The sequence below is a fragment of the Mauremys reevesii genome, linkage group 11 (genome assembly GCF_016161935.1).
Source record: "Mauremys reevesii isolate NIE-2019 linkage group 11, ASM1616193v1, whole genome shotgun sequence".
Taxonomy (NCBI): Eukaryota; Metazoa; Chordata; order Testudines; family Geoemydidae; genus Mauremys; species Mauremys reevesii.
The window spans coordinates 58,416,171-58,439,660 of NC_052633.1; the positions used below are offsets into that span (position 1 = coordinate 58,416,171).

Consider the following 23,490-nt stretch of genomic DNA (forward strand, 5'->3'; position numbering starts at 1 on the left):
CATGAAATCTATCTACTAGTCACAATCAACCAGCGGACAGATAGATACATGTAAGAGGTTTTAACTCAGGTCCTGCAAATAAGGATTTGTATACAGGATGATGGCAGAAAAAGAGGAAAATGTTGCAGTGCTATCTGTCTGCTTCTCAAATCCTTCATTGTGCATGAAAGTCATTGTTTTCTGAGAATGCCTGATTCTACATAAGTATGCACCTTGTTCCATATGTTGACCTAAGATAAGACATGACATCTTGCTCCATTATGGTTACGGTTCTTACAATGCCAGTTATATATCAAAGGGACTTCTGCAGTGAGAGCAGGATTCAAGACAGTAGGATGTGGTAATTATTTAATGTTGCTCATTCCTTCATCTCTTAGAGGCTGCTTTCAGAAACTGACAACTTTGGCATATTTTCATCTTTGGGGCTGAAATTTGGCATATTTGTTGTTAGACCAAAAAGATTTTTTTCTAAAGTTTGAGTAAAAAACAGTTCTATCATTTTCTAGAATGGCAAAAGGGTATAAAAATTCAAGCTGCCTTAACTTTGGCATGTTCAAACTTCTGAGAGCTCTGCTTCAAAATTGTAACATTTTCTTCATGTAGCTTTTTTGTATAGCATATATTTCAGAAGAAGCAGATCTGTTGTAAAGTGTAAGGTAGTTGTACTTCTCATATTCCAATGTATCCATTCTCCTTTCTGGAGTGAACACTTAAAACTGTCAGTGAGGATAACATGTTCGTTTTAAATCAAGGCAAAATCTAAATTTCAGCTACCAGATATTTTCCTCCTATATTTGGATCTAGTAAGACTACCAATTCCTGTAAAGAATATGTTGTTAAATATGCACAAGAAGTATTAAAGAATGCAGGAAATAAAATATTTGTTGTTATTGTTCTCAGCAAGGAAAATCAACTTGCCAACAATATATTTCTGAGCAATCAACAAAGAGATGATCCTTAGAATTCACAAGTCTTTAAAATAAGATACATTTTTAGTAATCCCCAAAACATATAAAAATATTCAAGCTATATACCCCCTCTAGCTCGTATTTAACCTTCCATCCTGTAGAACTACATATTGAACAGTTTAGCAGGTGCATGCTGTGTTGCATATTTAAATAAGGGCCAAAAAGGTATTAATATAAATGTTATGCAACTTCTAACATGCACAGCATAGCAGAGAATATCTGGCAACTAACCCTATAATCCAATCATCTGTTTATAAATAATTGGTACTGAACTTTTACATGCTGTTTCCTTTTAATGTTGAAGGTATTGCAAAAACAATTTCTAGCACTTTGGGTCCTAAAACCAAAGTGATACAATATATTACATAGGTTTGTGTTAAAACACTGGCTGTACATTTCTTTAAAATGCCACAGTTAATCAACTGATTTCACAGGGAAATATGTTAAGCAATTTAAATGATAAGATGCGTAGATCAAATGATTAGATTAGAATACCTCACACACAGCCCACAAGGATTTTGTTTTTTAATCTAAGATGTATTAGAAAGTAACACAAAATCATAGCAGAAATCCATGAGGATCTGATTCATTCCACCAAATCTGTAATTCTCAGCTGGTTCCATGAATGAGACGCAAAGACTTTTCACTGAATTAGTTTATTATAAGTATTAGAGGATTAGTTTACTATGAGAAAAGGGCTCCATGCTTAGAAAAAACAAACAACTATGGCACAGACAGATGGTTAGAAGTTATGGCAAAGACTAACAGCCGATACCATGAGCTGCTGAATGCTTCCTGTAAGGTGCAGTGTCTCCTCGAGTCTTACAAGATTTTGAGGTACCCAATAACTTGAAAGGGCACAAAACATGTCACAGGATCAGATGCTAAAATCCTTCCCTCTCCCCTAAAACTTTGGAACCCAAGTTTTTTCTGCAATCTCCAATGGGAAACCTGAGCCTAGAGGCCTGGTCAAAATACTCTGAAATAAAATCAGGGGAAGATCAAGCAGGAGTAGGAAAGTGATATCAACGCTGAATAAAATATTAGTGACACCATTACTGGACTATTACATCAGTTCAGGTGTGTACACTTTTAAAATGATGTTGAAAAATTGGAGGACGCTCAAGAAAGAGATACAAGAACCTTGTATTTAATATGGTATGAAAAACATTCCTTAAAATAAGAGAGTTAAGAAGATTAATCTATTTAGGTTATTGAAGAAAAAGTAAAGAGGCAAGTTGATTAAAGTCTATCAGTAACTACATGGAGAGAGTTTATCAGATACTAGATGGCTCTTTAAACTAGCAGACAAAGGCATAATAGTATCTCAGGGCTAGAAGTAGAAGCTAGAAAAACAGGTCTCTAAAAATAATTGTAAATGAGAAATTGTCATCCTACAGGGGTCAAACAGGAAATTGTTCTGGCCCAATACTATTCAATATATTTATCAGTGATCTGAAAAACAATATAAAATCATTGCTGGTAAAGTTTGCATATGACAAAAAATTGGTAGAGTGGTAAATAATAATATCAGGTGAGTTCTACAGAGGAACTTGGATTGGTTGGTAAACAGGCTCACTTGAACAACATACATTTTAACACAGCTAAATGTAAGCTAGGAACGGAAAATGTAGATCAGATTTATAGGGACTGTCTAGAGCTCACTGGAAAAAAAAATTGTCAAAATTTTCTGATTCATCAAAATGGAAGCATTCTATGGAGAAATGTCAATTTCAATGAAATTATGATGAAAACCAAGCAGGTTTCCTGACAACTTGCCTATCCAGATCCTTAGCAACCCACGTGGTGGGCTTCTAGGAAGCCAGCGTTTCCAGGCTCAACACTGCTCAGCAGCCCGGGCTCCCATTTCATTCCTCAGAGAATTTTGGTATTTTGGAATATCTGAATTAAACCAAATTTTGAAAAACAAAAAACCTCTGCAAAATGAATTACAATTCTCTGCCCAGCTCTCAGACTTGCTTTTGAAAAGCAATGACTCAGAAGAGGACTTGGCTGATAATCTACTGAACATGAGCACCCAGTGTGATGCTGTGGCTAAGACAGTTGTGATCCTTGGATGTATAAACAGGAGAATATTGAACAGAAGTACGCGGCATCAGAGAGATCATTACTGCAATATTGCTTAAAGCTCGTGTGTTCACACTTCAAAAATGGTGTTGACAAACTGGAAAGAGTTTGGAAAAGGATTACAAGAATGATTTAACGATTAAAAATGTTTAATGTAAAAGAAGGGTTAAGAGTTGTCTTGATCATAGTGAAAGTTTCTACAGGGGGAGAAAATTTCTGTGTAGTGGCCTCTTTAATTTAGCAGACAAAGGTATAACAAGAGCCAATGACTGGAAACTGAAGTTTGACAAATCTAAATTAGATCACTGGAGTAACTTTCTTAGGGATGAGATGGCTTCTTCAGATTTTACTGTCATTAAATCAAGATTAGAGGTTAAATCCTGGCTCCACTGAAGTCAGTAGCAAAACTCCCAATGACTTCAGGATTTCATCCTTGGTGTGTTTCCAAAAGATACGCTCTAGCTCATTGCAAGTTATTTGACTTGATGCAGGAATTACTGGGTGAAGTTCTACAGCTGGCATTATAAATAAGGTCAAACTAAATGATCACAATGGTCCCTTCTGGCCTTAAAATTTTTGAATGTATGAAATCCAAATGGTCTTCCCTAACCATCAGTTGGGAAATACAAATCCTATTTTGGGACTAGTCATGATCATCACAGATAGAAACCTAACTTCATGCCACCTTGCAGGTGTGCCTATTATCCAAGTGAAAACTAGAGAATCTGATGCAGTTCTACTGACATCAGGACTTTCCATTCATAGGCCTATTCCAATGCACAGAGAAGTCAGTGGGAGTCTTTCTAGTAAATCCAAAGGGCTTTAGATCACATCTCATATGCCTAGATAAGGAGGCAAAAAAACTCAACTCCATTTAGATCACTAACAGTCATGTTTCTTGGCAAGGATTATACACCAGTGAATCCCAAAAAGTCAATAATTCTCAACTTTTGACTGTTTCTTTCCCTTAATACCTTCTAAAAGGGGTTTGAAATTAGATAATCTAATAGGCAAGGGACAGGGAAAACTTTATAAAAATAGATTTATTTTTAATAGACATCATCTACTGTATCTTTGGGTGACAAGAGTTCATATCCTTTCATTATGAAAGGAGCTTATTTTCCCTGTATGAGTTACTGTAGAATAACATTTTGCTTCTTTGGTGATCTGCCTGCTCTGTAAGGGAAAGCACTGAGGTATGGATATAATGAACCCTACCTGCATTCTCATATTATATTTCCTGAGAACCTACCACTACTGTTAGACTGCCATCTTTCTTTTTCAATGTATAGAAAGCAATAAAAAGATTTAAAAGGTTGTCTATATCTAGAAGGAGAAAAGGATAAATTGTGAACAACATTAAGCCACTTCGAATCCAGGCTTTCAAAACCGTCATACAGAATGCAGTTACTGCAGCCACAGTTGCAATATAAATGAGTGGTTCCTCTAGCTGTGGGACCTGCAGGGTATTAGATAAAGAAAGACCTAAACAAATAACATTATTGCAAAGTTCCATAAAATATATGTGTTTTTGTCCCTTTGCCAATTAATTTTGACAGACTGAACCTACTGAGATATGAGAGAAGGAAAAACTTTAAATAATGCTTTATCGATTTGATTTAGGGTACAAGTGTGTAAAATCAATCAAAACAGATATGAAAACACTATTAGTCTTTTTTCCACACATAACATTATTTAGGTAGCTGTTTCTAAAATGTTGACTTTTTTTAGGGTAATAATTCAGTCATGGTATTTTTTCCTATAATGTCATTCTTGGACATTAAACATATGCAGATTAACAGTACAGGGCATTTCCATACATTACAGCTTTAATCAGTACTGTATTTTAATAACACTCATGCGACAGTGAGGTGAAGATTTGCGTGTGCCTTCCATTCACTTCAATGGGCACTACTGAATGCAAGTCTGGCCCAAAGTGATGTTACAAAGATGACTTTCAGAGTGAAAAATGAAGACAATGAAATCCTATGAACCTGATTTACAATTAAAATGAATTTAAACTAAAATATTTAAAAGGTAAATCTTGGCCTCACAATGAATGAATAAATAGCAATTTGCTGGTGCAACATATGTAATTGGATTGTAAGCTCTTTGGGACAGGGTCTGTCTTTTTGTTCTTTGTTTGTACAATGACCAGCACAATAGGGTCCTGGTCTGCAACTGGGGCTCTGAGGTTCTGCCATGATACAAATAATAAAACAACAACAAAAGTGGCAGTTGGAGCAGAATTCTCAGTCACATACAAATCGGGATACCCCAGACAAAGGCCTAGGGATGCTATTACAGGGCCTGGATACAGACAGGAGTAATGGATGTGGTTTGTCACTCTTCTCCACCCACACAGGTGTGTGGTCCATTGTACATGCACTCTGTATAGATCCGCCATGCCTCTGCCAGACACATATCTAACCCCAAGTGCAGAAACGTGCCAGGATGTGCTGCTCCCTGCTGTTTAGAGGGGTACAGTGTGCAAATCATAGGAGCTGAATTTGTGTTGGATATGATGGGCTCAAGAGTGTGAAATCCCAGGGAATTATGTCAGGTACTGTATTTGTATGAACCTTGCCTTCTTAATTAGATGGCTGCCTCCAGGTGAGATAGAGTAAAAGTGAACATTTACAAATACCTGACATTAAAATTAAGGGAAAATTTACAGTGATACTGAATGATTTTGTTGTGGTAGTCTTTGGAAACAAATAAAAAAAGAAGAGATGTATTACTTATATATTATGATGTCAGCTTTAATAGACAATCTTCTTTCACTGTATTAAATTACAATATTATTTGAAGAAATGTTTTCCTCCTAATTTTCCATCTGAAATAGTTTAGTGTTATACTTACATGCATTAGTGCACATTCCTGAAAATTATCTTGTAATTGTCTCATAGTAACTTTATAGTACCTTTAAAAAATAAATAGTAATAGTTTGCACAATTCTAACCAGTATGATTTAATTAGCAAAAATGTTATCTTTTGAAATACTTAAAAACAATTAAAGAAGACCAATTTTTTAAATGATCAAGTCAGACATGATCAAAAACATTAAATTAAGACCATAACTTAAGGCATGGAAGATTTTTTTATCATCATACTTTGGAGTTTTTCTTAGAAGCATATCAAAATGAAATTTGAGGACCTACCTCAGTAACTACTTTATAGAAACCGTAAACTCCATAAGCTATTTGGTTGAGAACAGTACTTATTTAATGGCCCCTTACAGCACACTGATCAAAGCAAAGATATTTGATTATATTTTATTGGCTACTTAATACACCTCACCTGATTCTTCAGATCCAGTGTTGGGCATGGACGACCTCCATTGTAAGGCTTTTCTTTAAGCCACTTGGATCGAATTTTCATTCCAGCTCCACAAGAAGAACTACAAGAGGCCCAACTAGACCAGTCACTTAGTTTGCAATCAAATGGACAAGGAATTACACAAGATTCTTCAATGTATCCTAAAACAAAAATTCAGAAAAGACATCTTAGTCAAAGCAATATGATATAAACTGTAACTTTCTTTTCTTCACAAACTTCTCAGAGTAATGTAAGTAACAGTTTGAGAATCATCTAACTAGAAATACTCTATACAAGACTAACTAGAAATGTTCTATAGGACAGAAGAAAGTGGGAAGATATAGTAAGTGTTACAGATATTGAGGGGAGAATTACAGATAACTTCAGTTAACAATAACAGTTGTTACACTGGTATCAAGAGAAGAATTACTGTATGCTGAAGATACTTTTCGTGACAATTATGGCAGTACTGGCTAGAGCTAACAGTGGCTAGGATTTATTTAAAAAAATAATCTCATGGAAGACATGATAAACTTGAATAATACACCTCTACCTCAATATAACGTGACCTGATATAACACGAATTTGGATATAACGCAGTAAAGCAGTGCTCCGAGGAGCGGGGGAGTAGCAGGGCTGCACACTCCAGTGGATCAAAGCAAGTTCAATATAATGCGGTTTCACCTATAACGCGGTAAGATTTTTTGGCTCCCGAGGACAGCGTTATATCGAGGTAGAGGTGTACTAAAGATAACATGATAAGAAGAGAGTTACACTGAAAATAAATAACTATTGGAAGTAACCGCTAGGTGGCAGTTGCATACCCTATAAGAGTCTGCGCAAAACTAAGTTCACTCTAGGGGACTGTGTGAGCACCCTAGATCTAAACTGACATGGTGTTCTCTGTCTTTGGTGACTGGGATGGAAGTAGCTGCCCCCATGTGTTCTTGCTTATTTTACTGCAAATTGTATTCTTCCAATACTTTTATTCGCCCATTTTCACGTCTTTAGATATTATTTTGGTTTAAACATTTTGTATGGGGGAGGGGGCCACGATAGAATGGAACGGGCCACAACAATAGATCACTGGCTGCAGGATCAGCCACCATATCAGAAGGCCCACGCATGCTAACAGCAGAGAATGTAATGATGGAAATGGTGACAACTCTACTCTATCTCTGATCCCTTTGTTTTCCATACTTTCCCTTTAGCATTTTCATCCTGCCTATCCCCTCTGCACATTCTTTGCACTATAAAAAACTGGATTTTCTTACTTTACTGATTGTGCTAGTGCTAATTTAATGTGGTCCTATTGGCAGGGATCTTGGGCCAATGAGAGAGACCAAGACAGCCAAATGGTCATGGAAACAGCCCATTTGTCCATTCAGAGACAAGTCTCTGTGCTCCGGGGTGGGGGGAGGGGAGGGACTGTCAATTCTTGCAGAGGAATGCAAGAGAGTGAGTTTCTTGCACCCAGGGGCGGCTCTACAAAGTAGGCTGCCCCAAGCAGCGCGGAGCGCTGCGCCGCCCTTCCCCAGTCCCGCGGCGGGTCCCCTCTTCCCGCGGCTCCGGCATCCTGGGGAGGGCGGCATTTGGCTCCGGTGGAGCTCCCGCCGGCATGCCTGCGGCAGGTCCACCGGAGCCCGGGACGAGCGGACCTGCCGCAGTCATGCCTGCGGGAGCTCAACCGAGCCGGGAAGACCGGCCCCGCCGCAGTCATGCCTGCGGCAGGTCCGCTCGTCCCGGGCTCCGGTGGACCTGCCGCAGGCATGCCGGCGGGAGCTCCACCGGAGCCAAATGCCGCCCTCCCCAGGATGCCGCCCCAAGCGGGCGCTTGGCCCGCTGGTGCCTAGAGCCGCCCCTGCTTGCACCCTCCCTGTCTTGTCTATATCTGGAACAGCCAGGCACAATTCAGTCTTAAGGAAATATTAATCTCCCAAAATAACTTTATTATAATGTATCAGAAAAACAATCCACTTGTCTGTCAAATCTGAATCCTATGGAGCTAGCATGACACCAGCTGAAACACTATCTACACCATGAGCCAAAATGTACAAGCCAGAACCAGTATCTGCCATTCTGTAAGTCTGGAGAAGATGGAAATAAACACACAGGTCATCCTTAGGAGGTGCCTTTTAACCACTATCAGTCACAAGGAACTGCCAGTGACACTGTCTGCCATCAGGAAAGGAAGGGAAGGGGATGCTGCTGTTCAGCGCCGCAGCACTGCGTCTACCAGCAGCATGCAGTACACATACGGTGACATTGAAAAAAGGCAAGAAACTATTTTTTTCCCTTTTCTTTCACAGGGTGGAAGGGGGTAAATTGACGACATATACCCTGAACCACCCGGGACAATATTTTTGACCCTTCAGGCATTGGGAGCTCAGCCAATAATGCAAATGCTTTCCAGAGACTGCGGGGACTGTGGGATAGCTGGAGTCCTCAGTCTCCCCTCCCTCCCTCCATGAGCGTCCATTTGATTCTTTGGCTTTCCATTACACTTGTCACGCAGCACTGTGTTGAGTTCCTGCTGTGGCCTCTGGAGATTTTTTCAAATGCTTTGGCATTTCGTCTTCTGGAATGGAGCTCTGATAGAACAGATTTGTCTCCCCATAAAGCGATCAGATTTGGTATCTCCCGTACAGTCCATGCTGATCAGCTCTCCACGCTGGGCAAACAGGAAATGAAATTCAAAAGTTCGCGGGGCTTTTCCTGTGTACCTGGCCAGTGCATCTGACTCCAGATTGCTGTCCAGAGCGGTCACAATGGTGCACTGTGGGATAGCTCCTGGAGGCCAATACCATCGAATTGCGGCCACACTAACCCTAATCCGAAATGGCAATACCGATTTGAGCGCTACTCCCCTCGTCGGGGAGTACAGATATCAATATTAAGAGCCCTTTATATCGAAATAAAGGGCTTCATTGTGTGGATGGGTGCAGGGTTAATTCGGTTTAACGCTGATAAAGTCGGTATAAACGCGTAGTGTAGACCAGGCCAGAGCTGCACTAACTCTGTACTGATGTGGGAGAAACAGCCCATATGAGAACACAACAGTATAAACGTCAACTGTGTCTGTTTTAAATGGATTTTATAGTGAAGTTGCAAAGCAAACTTTCTGCTTTGAGATGGAAAACAAGTTGTGAATTCTCACACAGTAAAGGCCATGAACACCTTTACCCAATTAACCAGTCCCTTAGTTCTTGTTTCTGAAGGAACTAGGCTGACAGCTGTTATGAGATCTATTTGAATGTATTTTGAGAACTAGAGAAAGGATGTGTGTGAGAACAGTGGGTGAATGATTTATTAGGTAATTAATTATTTTTATGGATTGTTGAAGCCTATAGCAGCTGTTGAGGCCATTTGGTATAATTTGGCTATTAATTCCAGAGGTGTAGACAAGACAACTTCTCCAAGACTTGCCTCGTGTTTTTTCACTCTTTTGATGTTTTTGAGGCCCATATCATCTGTGGTTACAGCAATAGAAAGTGCTGGTTAAAGGGGAATTTTCAAAGCTAACCACAGGCTAGAGCTTCATGACTTTGAGGAGACTGGATCAGGTTGTCAGGGTCAGAGATGTATTTTCTGCCAAATTTGTTCAGGGACCTCTTGTGAGAGATAACTTAAGGTGGGACAAGCTGGAATCCCAGCTATGAAGACCAAAGTGAATGCAGTAGGTTGTATGCTCCTTTGTGTATTCCCCTTTGGAGTTTGATAGCTCCTGGAACACAGAACTGAGCCTATAGGGGTCCTCCCCCAGGACTATAGCAACCATGGCTCCAGAACCTCCAGATATAATTTCCCAGCCTGTTTAAGGTCTGGGTCAGGGACAGAATAGACTGGAAACTCCTAGAAAAGCCAATGAGGAGCTTTGGATGGAGTGATTTATAAAGACCCTTTGTTGGGCTGTAGCGGGGTGGCCACCCGGTCCTTCTCTGAAGGGCTTAAAAACAGCCCTGGGAGAGGGCTGTGGTAGGGGAAAACCTGGGCTTATTGGGGAAGTAGCCACAGCTGGGCCATGCCCCAATCATGCCGCAGCTGGCCCTATAAAGAGGCTGTGGGCGAGAGCACAGGCAGTCTCTCTCTAGGCACAGAGAAAGAAGAGCCTAGCTGCCTGGGAGTTGAGTAAGGTACCGGAGTAGAGCAGTGCTGGGGAATAGGGCAAGGGAGCCAGGGAGCTCCTGCCTGGAAAACCCTCAGGCCTAGCCAAAGGCCTGAAAAGGTACTGGGGTTGCAGAGGTGGAGCCCAGGGGTAGGTGGAGTCTAGTGATAAATGGTGGCAGAGAACCAACCCAGTTCCAGCTACCTAGAGCCAGTTGAGACCTCCACATAGTTCCTGAGGGCATCACCTGTGACAATCTGGATCTTCCTGAGAGGTCTTTCACTATTCTGTAGAGTTGCTTGAAGTCTCCAATTTGTGCTGCTGCTTCTGCCACAGCAGCCTTCTCTTTGAACCCAAGGATTTCTATCTTGCCTGTATCACTTCTGTATTTCTTTGTCCTTTTCTCTATATCTTACATCTACATCTGAAAGTGTTGCCTGTGTCTTGAATTCTTCCTTTTTTGCCTTGAGATCTCTCCTTTCACCAATCACTGCCCATGGTCCAGATGTAATCCAGGCATCTTTCTTCTGCCCTCTTTGTTGGCCCACTACTTCCTTTGCTAAAGCGACTAGAGTCTTCTTCCAGACTTTCATCAGCCTGGTCCTGTAAAACACTGGAAAGGTTGCTAAATGGCAGTCTGGAATCTGATCTGCTTTTCTTTGTCCTGGAACTGCTCTATTGCTATAATACTCTTTTTGTCTGCCTTCGGGATCTTTTTAAATCTGAGTTGTAATGTTGTAACTAAAAGATAATGATCTGAGCCAACATCCACTTCACTGCTGACTCTGACATCTCTCAAAGGAGATGTCAATCTCTTAGCTGTGCTCACATGATCTATCTGGTTGACAGTCACATCTGGTGATCTCCATTGGAGCTTGTGAATCCTCTTGTGCTGGAAGAGACTTAGCAACCTGGATAGGTTCCCTTTGGTTCTCACACTAATCATGCGCTTCTCAGCAGCCCTCCCCTCGTCACTCCTTATGAGGTATCTGACTTTTTAGTTTTCACCTGCACTTACATACTGAGTTTTTATTAATCTCAGATTGTGCCTTCCTCATAAGGGAGCTTTTCAGAATTAGAATCCTTGTTTCTGTTCTTTGGTCGGCATAAAGCAATTATATTAATATCACAGTTAATATCATAGGCTAGCACTCTAACCACTGAATCACCCTCTCTTTCCTGGTCAGAAAATGGAAAAAACAGTTCCAAGAACAGTTTCACAGATTTTTCTTTTTTTAAATAAAAATGTTTTTCAGTTGAAATATTCAACTCAGCTCTAGTAGTGTAAAGCCAATGCAAACAGCAAATATTGTATTCAAAGGATCTCACCGTAGACTTGATTATGCCTGAGTTTTTAACAAGAAGGATGTCCCCATTCAACATCAGGGTGACAGTCACAGCAGTTGAAGGCTCTGCAAAAGCCCCCGTGGATAGACTAAGCCCAGCTCCCCTGAATCGGAGCAGGTGAGCCCAATCCAACTAATTAAAGAGGGCTGGGCTTCACCTGGGCAGTTGGAGGGAGGAAGCACTAAGACATGCTGAGCCCTGGGAGGGAAATCCACACTGACATGGAGTTAGCTCCTGTGGTGGGTCCCTGGCACAATGAGCCAAAGGCTCAGGAAGTAGCCCTGTGGTTGCTGCTCCAGGAAGAGAGTACAGCTGATTCCCAGAGCTCTCTGGTAGGGGTGGTCTGAAGCCTGGGGCCAAGGACAGAGTTCAGACTATTTTCTGCATATTTGTTAACCTCTGTTAAGAGAGTAAACCTCTTTGCTGAGGACTGGGTGTGGCAGCATATGCTTTGGAGCCAGGGAGAAGCTTGGCCCTATGATACCATCAAACACGGCTTCTGAATACTCTAGATATGCCACTGCTGAGCTATGCAAGGTGCCCCACGCCAAAGGTTGAACCTGCTGATTCTGCGGTTTCCAATAATAGTAGTTTGCCTTCCTTTCATTGAAATGTCCCCCCTCCCTTTTTTTTTTAAACTGGAGGCAGACAATAAGGGTGACAGCTGCAGTAATTTTTCCGCAATTGCTCCTACTGTAACTCTTTTCTAAACTTGCATGACTGTTCCACTTAAAACTTACTCTATTTTAGTTTGTTACAGTCTGATCTACAGTTTTATATTGGCTTGTGTTAAGCAGCCTTTTCATTTATTATTCCAAAGCCATCTGAATTAGTCATCGTTTTTCATCATTTGTTACTTGCTACTCTTTCACTTTCGGTGTTCGTGGCAGATTTTGAGATCTTTGGATTTTGCATGCCCTGTATTCTTATATTATATAAACAATATAGGGGCAAAAAACGGACCCCTGGGATATCTCACTACTATTATTGTACCAACTAAAGAGGCTGCCATTCAAAGCAATTTACAATGAATTATGAAAAGAAAAAGAATTTTGCCAGTGATAGATTTTTGTAAATCACATTTTATGCAGAACTGGAGCTCTGTTAAAATTATGTGAAATATCAATTTTATTGGCTGTGTGACAGCCCAGGTAATTGATTATCAATAGGAACAAAAAGTGCTTTGTTTCAAAGTAGGATTAACCAGAAAGGTTATCAACTGACCTGTGGAGGCAAAATGGGTCTTTAAACAGTATTTACAGGTGTGAGGTCTAGAGAAAGACCTAAATTTATAACAGAAAGAGTTACCATGGCATTAGAGAGTAGTAAGGAATATGAATATAACAAATAAAACTGAAGAAATCAATGGTATTTCTTTCCAATACAGCTAAATTGGGATCCTTCACCAGACCTCTTAACTGTGAAAACTTTCTAGTGTTGAAAGTCCAACTTATTCTATTTTGCTTTCAGTGATAAACTGATAATCCCTCCCCACAGATACTATATAAATCCTGATGGCAGTACCAGTAGAATAATTCCAAAGCAGAACCAGTTCTCAAGACTGAGCAATATTTCACCTTCAAAGGAAGTAGAATGACAATTATCTTTTCCTGCCCTTGTCCTTGCAGATAGTTACTATTTGTTTTGTTAACCACTAAGGGGTTCATACGCTGAGGTCCCTATGTTCAGAGATTGCAGTGGATACACATTTCTTTGCAAGAATCTAAATGTGATAAACAGCTATCCTCAGAGGGGCTTAAAAATATAAAGACTTGTTTATGGATGTCCCATTATTGGAATTCAATGAATAAAATATTTCTAGCCAGATGGCTTCCCAAATGTCTCTGGCCCCAAATGAATAAGCCAGCTTTTGCTGGCCTGGTTGTCCACTAGACCAGCTTCTCTAGGGTGGAAGAATTGTGGAAGCTAGTTAGTTTGTCTCCCCTGTGGGAGACTTCAGGGGGGAGGAGGGATGTGTGGTGTTTCTCCCCTACAGGAGCCAGCCAGCTTGTCTGGTGGAAGACTCAAGCAGCTGGCCTCTGCATCAACCAGCAGGTTGAAGGGAGTCCACTTTAGACATGCATGATAATCCCAGATGTTGGCTACTGACTTCCAGCACTGGCAATTTAGGAAGCAACATACATACATACTATACCAAAAAAACCACACACACCCCAAAACAAACAAGACATATCTATATATTGAATATATTAATTGTAATATTTAATTCAATAATTTAAATATAATACGATTTTCTGAACATTATCAAAAGTTGTATTATTGGCATAGCAAAATGGGAGTGAAGAGAAAAGTCTGATTTCATCTCAGGAGTCATATTGGCCTCTTGCTAATCTTACTATTTTTCCTTTGCACTGAGATAGTTTGTTGTTGAGCCTTTAATATTGGCTCTATATGACATTAATACCACCTAATACAAGATATTGATATTTGCCTGGTTGTTGTTCTGCTAAAGTTAAATTTTTTGAACACAGTATTAAACAAAAGTGCCAAAAGCATTCCATGAGGTTGACTTTAAAGTGATTTGAAAATAAATACCTTTTCTTAAGCAGTTTTTGAAACCAATACACTTAATATTGAATTGGCTTTCAACTCATTTGAATCCACACAAGAGTATTTTATTATTTCAATTAACCAACTTCTAACAGTTCTATCCCTGTTAGGCAACCCCAAAATGCAATACAGCTGGGGACAGATGAGAATGGGCAGACTGTAGCCACCAGAGAGAAGAGGACCAGGAGGAATTCCACACAGGTAGAAGTTTCCAATCAATACTAGGTCCTCAGTATGGAAACTGTGGAAGATACTTCTCAAGATCCAGTTGGTCAAAGGGAATGGAGACACATATGGGACACACTGATGGCAACTTGACTCAACCTGTAAGAAAAAATCAAGCCTGACCACAAAGAGTTCTCCAGCCATCCAAGAAAGCTATACGATTCTTCTTGGGGGATTCAATACTCAGCAGAATTGAAATAACATTCTTCAAGGAATAGACAGACAACAGGACAGTATTCTGCCTTCCTTGAGCCAGAAAAGGAGTCGTGACTCACAGATTGACTTCAAAAACCTATCCAACAGGAAACAATCCATTAGTGATGGTTCATATCAGCACTAAAGACATTGCATCATAGGATATCTCACAGATCATAGATAACTTCAGGAACTCAGAGCGTGCTAAAGAATGCCCAAGCAATCTTCTGAGATACTTCCTGTCCCACGAGAAAAGGAAGACAGAAGATTCTGGAAGTGAACTGCTAGCTAGATATGTGGTGTAGGCTGGAGGGTTTTGGTTTTGTGGAACACTGACCCATCTTCTATGGAGAGAGAGAGGGCTGTATACTTTGCATACTGTATATTCCACATCTGCAGCAGGGGAACCAATCTTTTCAGGGACTGGTTGGCTGGAGTAGCCAGGAGGCTATTAAACTAATAAAAGAACAGGAGGCTAAAGAAGAAGGAAGATAAGAGTACTGAGCACAAAATTAGGAAGCCAAATACAAAATTGATCAAGGAACCAAAGGACATGAAGAGAAGAAATTCTTTAATTGCCTATACACCAATGCTAGGAGCTTGGGTAACAAACAAGAGCAACTGGAATTGTTCATTTATCAGCATAAATTTGATCTAGTTAGTATTACTGAAACCTGCAGGGAATGAGAGACACAACTGGAATTTTAAAATAAATGATTATAACCTCTCTAGGAAGGATCAAGTGGGCAAAAGAGGAGGGGGGTGACAGTCTAAGTAAAAATGGCATTACCTATTTCTGAGTCACTGATAACTTAAAAGAAAATTATCTTGAATCCTTATTTATGTTTAACAGATAAAGCACAAAATGGGATATTAGTTGGTATCTGCTACAGACCAGCAAATCACACTAGGGAACAGGATGACTGGCTCCTTAATATAATATGTAGGGGAAGGGGGGAAGCTGTATAATCACAGGGGAGTTCAATCTGAGTGACATATGCTGGAAGTTAGGCTGCCAGTTTAAAATATCCTTGAAATCTTCTTATAACTCACAATTCCCTAACTCAAAAAGTATTGCATCCAACATGGGGAAATTCTATATTAGACCTGGTCCCATAAAGAGAAACTGATTACCAATCTAAAAATTAATGGCAACTTAGGTACACGTGATCATTACTTGATCACATATATAATGTGCAAGCAGAATAAAAAACAGACCAGTGACATAAAATTGGTGCTTTAAAAGGGCCAATTTCACAAAGCTAAACAATGATGAGCCAAATCAACTCAGAGGAACAATTTATTCTGAAAAAAACGTGACTGATAAACTAATGGTTTAAGAACACTTTTCTCCATGCCCCCAAAACCACAATCCTACAACTGAGAAAGACGTCTGTATTGGTTAGTAAACTGACCTGGTTTGGAGGAGATGTGAAGGCAGCTTTAAGAAATAAAACAACATATAGCATATGGAAGAAAGGAAAGTTGATAGTAATTAATATCAATCAGAAGCTAGGAATTGTAGAAAATTGATAAGGAAAGCAAAGAGACACAAGGAGATCTCTATGACCATGAGATTTAAGAACAGTGAGAAGGAGTTTTTAAAGTATATTAGGAATAAAAAGAATCCTAACAATGACATTTGTTCATTGCTAAATGGAAATGGTAGAAATAATAACAATGCAAAAAAGTAGATACATATTTCTGTTATATATTTGGGGGAAAAGGCATGTGATATAGACATATCATATGATAACACTCTTTTCATTCTACTAGTATCTCAGGAGGATGTTAAACAGCACCTACACTAAAATAGACAGTTTTAAATCAGCAGGTCTGGATGACTTGCATCCAAGAGTTTTAATATAGTTGGCTGAGGAGCTTGCTGGACTGTTAATGTTGCTTTTAAATAAGTCTTGGAACACCTGGGAAGTTCCAGATGACTGAAAGAAAGCTAATATTGTGCCAATATTTAAAAAGGATAAATGGGATAAGCCAAGCAATTACAGGCCTGTCAATCTGACATCAATCCTGGGCAAGACAGTGGAGTGATATGAGGCATGATTAATAAAGAATTAAAGGAGGGCAATATAATTCATGCCAATCAACATGAATTTATGAAATAGATCCTGTTGGACTAAATTGATATCTTTTACTGATGAGATTATAAATTTTGTTGATAAAGGTAATAGTGCAGTTGTAATATACTTAGACTTCTGTAATGTGTTTGACTTGGTGTTGCATGACATTTTGATTAAAAAACTAGAAACACAAAATTAACATGACACATCTTAAATGGATTAAAAGCTGGCTAACTGATAAGTCTCAACATGTAATTGTAAACAGGGAATCATGATTGAATGGGTATCTCTAGTGGGGTCCCATAAGGATTGGTTCTTAGCCCTACACTATTTAACATTTTTATTGATGACTGGGGAAAAAACATAAAATAATCACTGATAAAGCTCACAAATGACACAAATAACGAAGTAGACAGGTCACTAACACAGAGTGAACTGGATCACTTGGTAAACAGGGTGAAAGTAAACAATATGCCTTTTAATATGGCTTAATGAAAATATATCCAGCTAGGAACAAAGAATGTAGGACATACTTACAGGATGGGGGACCCTTTCTTGGGAAGCAGTGACTCTGAAAAAGATTTGGGGATCATGGTGGATAATCAGCTGAACATGAGCTCCCTGTGTGAGTAGGAGTGGAGAGGTTATTTTATTTCTGTATTTTGCACTAATGTGACTCCTGCTGGAATACTGTGTCCAGTTCTGGTGTCACAATTCAAGAAGAATGTTGAAAAATTGGAGGGCCTTTTAGAGAAGATTAATAGTGACAGACACAAGAGGATCAATCTATTTAGTTTAACAAAGAGAAGGGGTGATTTGATTACAGACTATAGGTATAATTCTGTATATCGCTTCAAGGGCCACTGATAACACCACCATTAATTTCCTTTGAACTATGTGGAACAAAATAGCTCAGCTTAAATAAACAAGCAGCTCGGGAAATCCAAACGGAGGAACTGTTTCTAATTATATAGACTGAATTTAGAAAAAAAACAAAGATCTATTAGTTTTACTCATGTGATTAATATTTACATTAGTTGGCAACTGAATGTGAACATATATGAATTAATACTAATGAAGTAAATCTATATGGTTCCACAAATCTAACAGCAATAATTTTATTAACAAGTCCTGATGAAACATGCAACACACATCAGTGGGCCATCTGGTCCATTAGACCAGTTCAACTCCACTGAATCCATTTGGGTTGTGTAACAACCCTCATCACAGGTTTCTGCTCAGGGCCCTCTGCATCAATCACAGACTTCTACCACTAAAGCTAAGAAATTAGCTCCATGAGCTGACAGTAAGAGTAGGCTGTTATCCTTGATGAGAACTAGTCACTAAGGGAAAATGAGATCCAAACTTGTTACTGTTGTACCAGTATTTTATAATGCTAAACCAATAGAGCAAATGGAATTGGGCTTAGTGTCTTTAAATTGATAACAATGTAAGTTAACTCAAAGGACTCTTATGCATGTGATATTACAATTGAATGAATGTTCATAGAATATTAGGGTTGGAAGGAACCTCAGGAGGTCATCTAGTCCAACCCACTCCTCAAAGCAGAACCAATCCCCAGACAGATTTTTACCCCAGTTCCCGAAATGGCCCCCTCATGGATTACACTCACAACCCTGGGTTTAGCAGGCCAATGCTCGAACCACTGAGCAATCACTCCCTCCTACCCTTTTGCAGCATGTAATGATTTAAGGTGTCAGATGCACCATTATTTTGCTTTTTTGGAGATTTAAGAGATACTATAATATCAAAACTTTGTAAAAAACACACACACACACACACACACCCCCCAAACCTTTTACAATAAATATTTCACTGAGCTCAAATATTGAATCACATTGACTAATTTACTCTGGCTTTCTTTTCTGAACAAAAAAGTTGTATTCCTTCATTATCTGTAGCACACTGATTATAGATTCTAAACAGACCAGAGAATAAATTTTTAAAAAAGACAGTAAGTTTAACTCATCATTATAATTATTGAAATTTATCCAAAAGTTGCTTTTATTCTTCAATTTTAGAGCCTTTACAAGCTCTGAAACAGCAGTTTTCTTGGTGCTGATTTTGCATTATGTTTTTTCTTCCTTAAAAAAAAAAAATCAAGTTGACATCCACTATTTGGCTGAAATGTTAATATTAGTAGGTTCTACAATTAATTTTCTCCTTTGATACTGACCTCTGCATTTATTAAGTCAAAAGTACATTTTAAAGTAACAAAAACAAACCTACATTTCAACCTGAGGTCTGGGAATTCTGAACTCTTGCTGCGTTGGCCAGACAACACAGCACAAACAGAACAGTATGGTACTGTATATCACACAATGACCTGAAACCCTATCACTCTCCAAGAACAAAATGATACATTCAGAGAGAAGTGTCAAGTTTTATAATTTCTGTATCTTTTGCAGACATGGTTAATGATGCATATCCACACTTTAGGCCAAATTTGTATCAGTGTGTACACAAACACCTGTATGTGTATGAAATTCAGATTAGTCAGGATCCCCACTGAAAACCTGTACCTTAAGAATCTTTTAGGCCATAACCAATGGTGCAGATAAATAGATCCTAACATTGCAAGTCCACCATGTATAAAACTTCCATGGGTAGGTGTACACATCAAGAAAAAACCCTTGGCACCAAGTCTCTGAGCCCAAGTCAGTTGACTCAGACTTGCAGGGCTCAGGCTGTGTAGATGTTCAGGCTTGGGCTGGAGCCTAGGCTCTGGGACCCACCCCCTTCATGGGATTTCAGAGCCCAGGTTCAAGCCTGAACATCTACACTGCAATTTTTAGCCCCACAGCCTGAGCTCTGCAAGCCGAGTCAGCTGACTTGGGCCAGCCGTGGACGTGGCACAGGTCATTTATTGCAGTGTAGACATACCCTATGAGTTCAAGGGGAGATCCATGTATGGCAGCATTGCGGGTCTGGAGCCCTGCTTGGTACACCTCAGAAAGGTGATTTTATATGTGATCATAGTAACCATTCTTTCAGTGCATTTATTGTCTGCTATGTTCAAGCACTTGTTATATCGTCATACTAAAGGCTCAACTGTGAGCACTGTTGTACAATAGCATAAAGGAATGGGATGGGGGCTTGTAGGAAATCCTTTTGCACGAAGGCACTGGCTACTCCATCACCAGAGCCTGCCCTCCCATGCAGGTGGTCAGGGAGCAGATGGAACTGGTCCACATATCGAAGCTGGTGCCAAGGGAAAAGCGATCTGGGCAAGGAATAGGCTGGCACATGTGATCTCTCACTTTGGGAGAAAGGGAACCAGACTATGACCATGAGTCACAATCTGGTTCCCAATATGCCCCTTACTCAGGCTGGGTTGTAGGATCACAATCCAGCCCAGAGGCTTTAAGTAGTTTTCAGAGGAAAACATACATTCTTTGCTCACCAATCCCTTTTCCCTACCCGTAGAAGATAAAAACAAGGTGAAGTTACAGCACTCACAATTTATAACTAATTGTCCATAATGCAAACCAAAAAATTCAACTATCGGGGCCAATAAGTCAGTGAGGGGAGGGGCTCAGCGGTGTTCCTCGATCTATTTTGCTCAGTGTTCTGTAACTCAGGAAAATCATCTACTCTGCTTGCACTAAGGTACTAGCCTTTCCTTTAGGAAGTATGTTCTTTCTGAGAGGAACAGGAAAGCAACACAAAGCAATCTTCAATATAGCTGTACTCGTCCCATTTATAAAATGTGTATCAGAAATGCTCTAGGACCATTTACAACGGTAACAAAAATATTATAAAACCAATCTAACAGTTATTATTATTATTACTAAATGTATACAATAACAATGGGATCCTATTCAAGTCTCTACACACTCCCGCAACAAATCACAAAAACAAAATTGGATCATCCAGAGAACAGCAAACTCCCCCCCTCACCACCATTGAATATTGTATGACTCAAAGGTCCAATTCTGCCATAGCTGCGTAAATAGCTGTGCCTTGCAGCACAGTCTGAAGATCAATAGACCTGGGCTGATGGGATGTTCCAGAGTTGAGGGTCTCTCCCGAAAGCACTCTACCACCAAATGGCAATAAAAAAATGCCCCCCACCAGAAAATCATCGAAGGTCAAAAGATTCCGGCTCTGTTGGCGTAAGCAGGGGAAGCACACTCCAGATTTCAGGACTTCTCCACTGAGAATATCTTGCTGCCAGCTTCACAATGTGCTAAGCTAGGCATTGTCAACAAACACCCCAGCTAATTTCAGCTGCCAAGTTATGACCCTAAGATACAGGCAAGTCTCTCTCATTCAGAGAACTCAACCCAAACAATAATTCCATGATGTCAACTTTATGGAAAGGGAAGAGTGACTGTATATTTTGTTATACCCTCATAGTCAATGGGGAAATAACCTATGCAGGATTTCGTACATGGCCACTATTCTGCATTTCAGTAAAAATGATGTGAACTGTTGCAAATTTGGCAACAGAAAGTCAATTTAAGAAATTAGATTAACACCCAGCAGATCTAATCAAGGGAGGACATGATAGCACAAAGTTAGATGTTTGTTTCAACTCCCCATCCAGTTTGTTTATACTCTTCCAAACAGTCGGCTTCTCATTGGAATGACTGGAAAAGCAGAAATTTTTCAGTTGTAGAAGGCAAATGTGTTTGTCTTTTTTAAATTATCTCAGTAAAGGCATTTTGAAAAATGGCTTTTAGGTTGATTGGCTGTGGAGCCATAGAATATTCTCTGGGCAAATATTACAAACAGTTCAATAGAATAAAGGGCTTGGAGGAATTATTGACTGACAAAACGGGGCTGTAAACAGACTAGGATCTGGCCCTTTTTTTTTGAACAGATAATACAAGACAAAGTTGTTAGTAGAGCTAGAATAGTTTCCTAACTGAAAGGGAATATTCCAGCTGTGTGTGCTAATGTCATAGCAAGATATCATTAGCTTATAAAAGATGTCAGCTTTGCAATAAACCATTGTCAAATATGTTATCTATATCATTGCCCCTCTTACATAAGGCACAGATTTTAAACCAAACACTTATTTCGAAAACTTAGTTCTTTTCCAATCTGAAAGCTTTTTCACTATTTCCTGGTAGGAGAATTCTGGACACATGGGTCAGAATTAATCTCATTTTACAAGTTTTCAATTTGAAAAAGGATAAAACCTGGCAGATTGCAATTCCTGAACTGCTTGCTCAAACACACATAATAGTGGGCCTTAAATATTGACTAACTTTATTTGCCTATGTTAAAAAGGATCAATTACTTTTTAAAAAATGACAAGCTGGTGTTCCATGGAGAACAAACACAGAGCTAAGGATCTAATCACCCCAGTGGGGAATATAAACTTCTATTTATCTACCTTCATGACAGATGCAGCAATTAGATTGCAAACCTGGTGTGACTATGAGTTGACATGGGACATCAGCCTCAGGGTTTGTCTACACGGAGACTTAGGATATGCCTAGACTGCAATTAAAAACCTGCAACAGGCCTGTGCCAGCTGACTTGGGCTCAGTTTAAGGGGCTGTTTAACTGCCCAGGCTCTAGGACCTGACAAGGTGGTAGGGTCCCAGAGCTCAGACTGCAGCCCAAATCCAAACCTCTACACTACAATTAAACAACCCCTTAGCCCAAGCATCCGAGTTAGCTGACATAGGCCACCCACGGGTGTCTAATTGCAGTATAGACATACCCAGAATACACAGCAAGCTGGGGTGTAAAACCACAGGGCGCTAGTTTTATGCACATTAACTGGCCATGTGGACCCTACTACCATGCAGTAAATGTTTTGTAGTGTGTTTTGTCATACTACGGAAATATTTCAAACAGCAGTAGGACAAAGCACACTAAGGAACTTTTAGTGCAAGGTAGCAGGGTTCACCTGGCCATTTAGCACACAACAGGCTAGTGTGCTGTTCATTCATACCCTGCCTTGCCGCACACAGGTCCCCATGCAGACAAGCCCTATAATATACATTAGTCTTTTGTTTTACTACTTAACTTCATTAACAAAGATAAACACTCTGGTGTTTACTGTATCTTTTTATTTTGTTATGGTTAAAAAAATTCATTTTGTTACAGTAGCAGCAGAGGAAAAAAAAATCCTGATGTCTCAGAAATCCAGCTAAACGAATCTCTCCCATGTCTGAGCCTCTTCAATACATTTCTCTCTCCATACCAATCCTGTAGGTCATCTCCAGGTTTCTAGAGATGTTTATTTGAACACTTTTGGGATATTTTTACCAACTTAACTGCCTACCTTTAAGAAATGTCATCATACCCACTGACAACAGATTCAAAAACCATCTGAGCCAGCACATACCTTTGAGACAAGCATTTCCTGCATTATGGGGAGACAAACACCTCCACATTCTAGTTCCTGTGACAAGGTAACCTCTAATAGTAGTTAAAATCGATGGGTCTAAATCAATACACTGCCTAAATTCCTCTGTGTCTCATCATCAGTACTGAATGAATAACCAATGTACATATTTTAATTACCCCCAAACTGTTTTCATATGCCACCAAGGGTGCATCAACACAGGAAAACTTCTAAGCATTTTTCAGAACTGCCACAGCTGGCTAC

At 39.7% G+C, this 23,490-nt stretch overlaps 1 protein-coding gene across 3 annotated transcripts in view; it reads right to left on the reverse strand.

Annotated features, from left to right (window-relative positions):
* THSD7B (thrombospondin type 1 domain containing 7B) overlaps positions 1-23,490 on the reverse strand; it is a 733,398-nt gene that overhangs the window by 111,805 nt on the left and 598,103 nt on the right. For all 3 annotated transcript variants that reach the window (XM_039494616.1, XM_039494617.1, XM_039494618.1), the window contains one exon: positions 6,357-6,535. In XM_039494616.1, the coding sequence (XP_039350550.1) occupies positions 6,357-6,535 (179 nt within the window). The remainder of the gene's footprint in view (positions 1-6,356; positions 6,536-23,490) is intronic.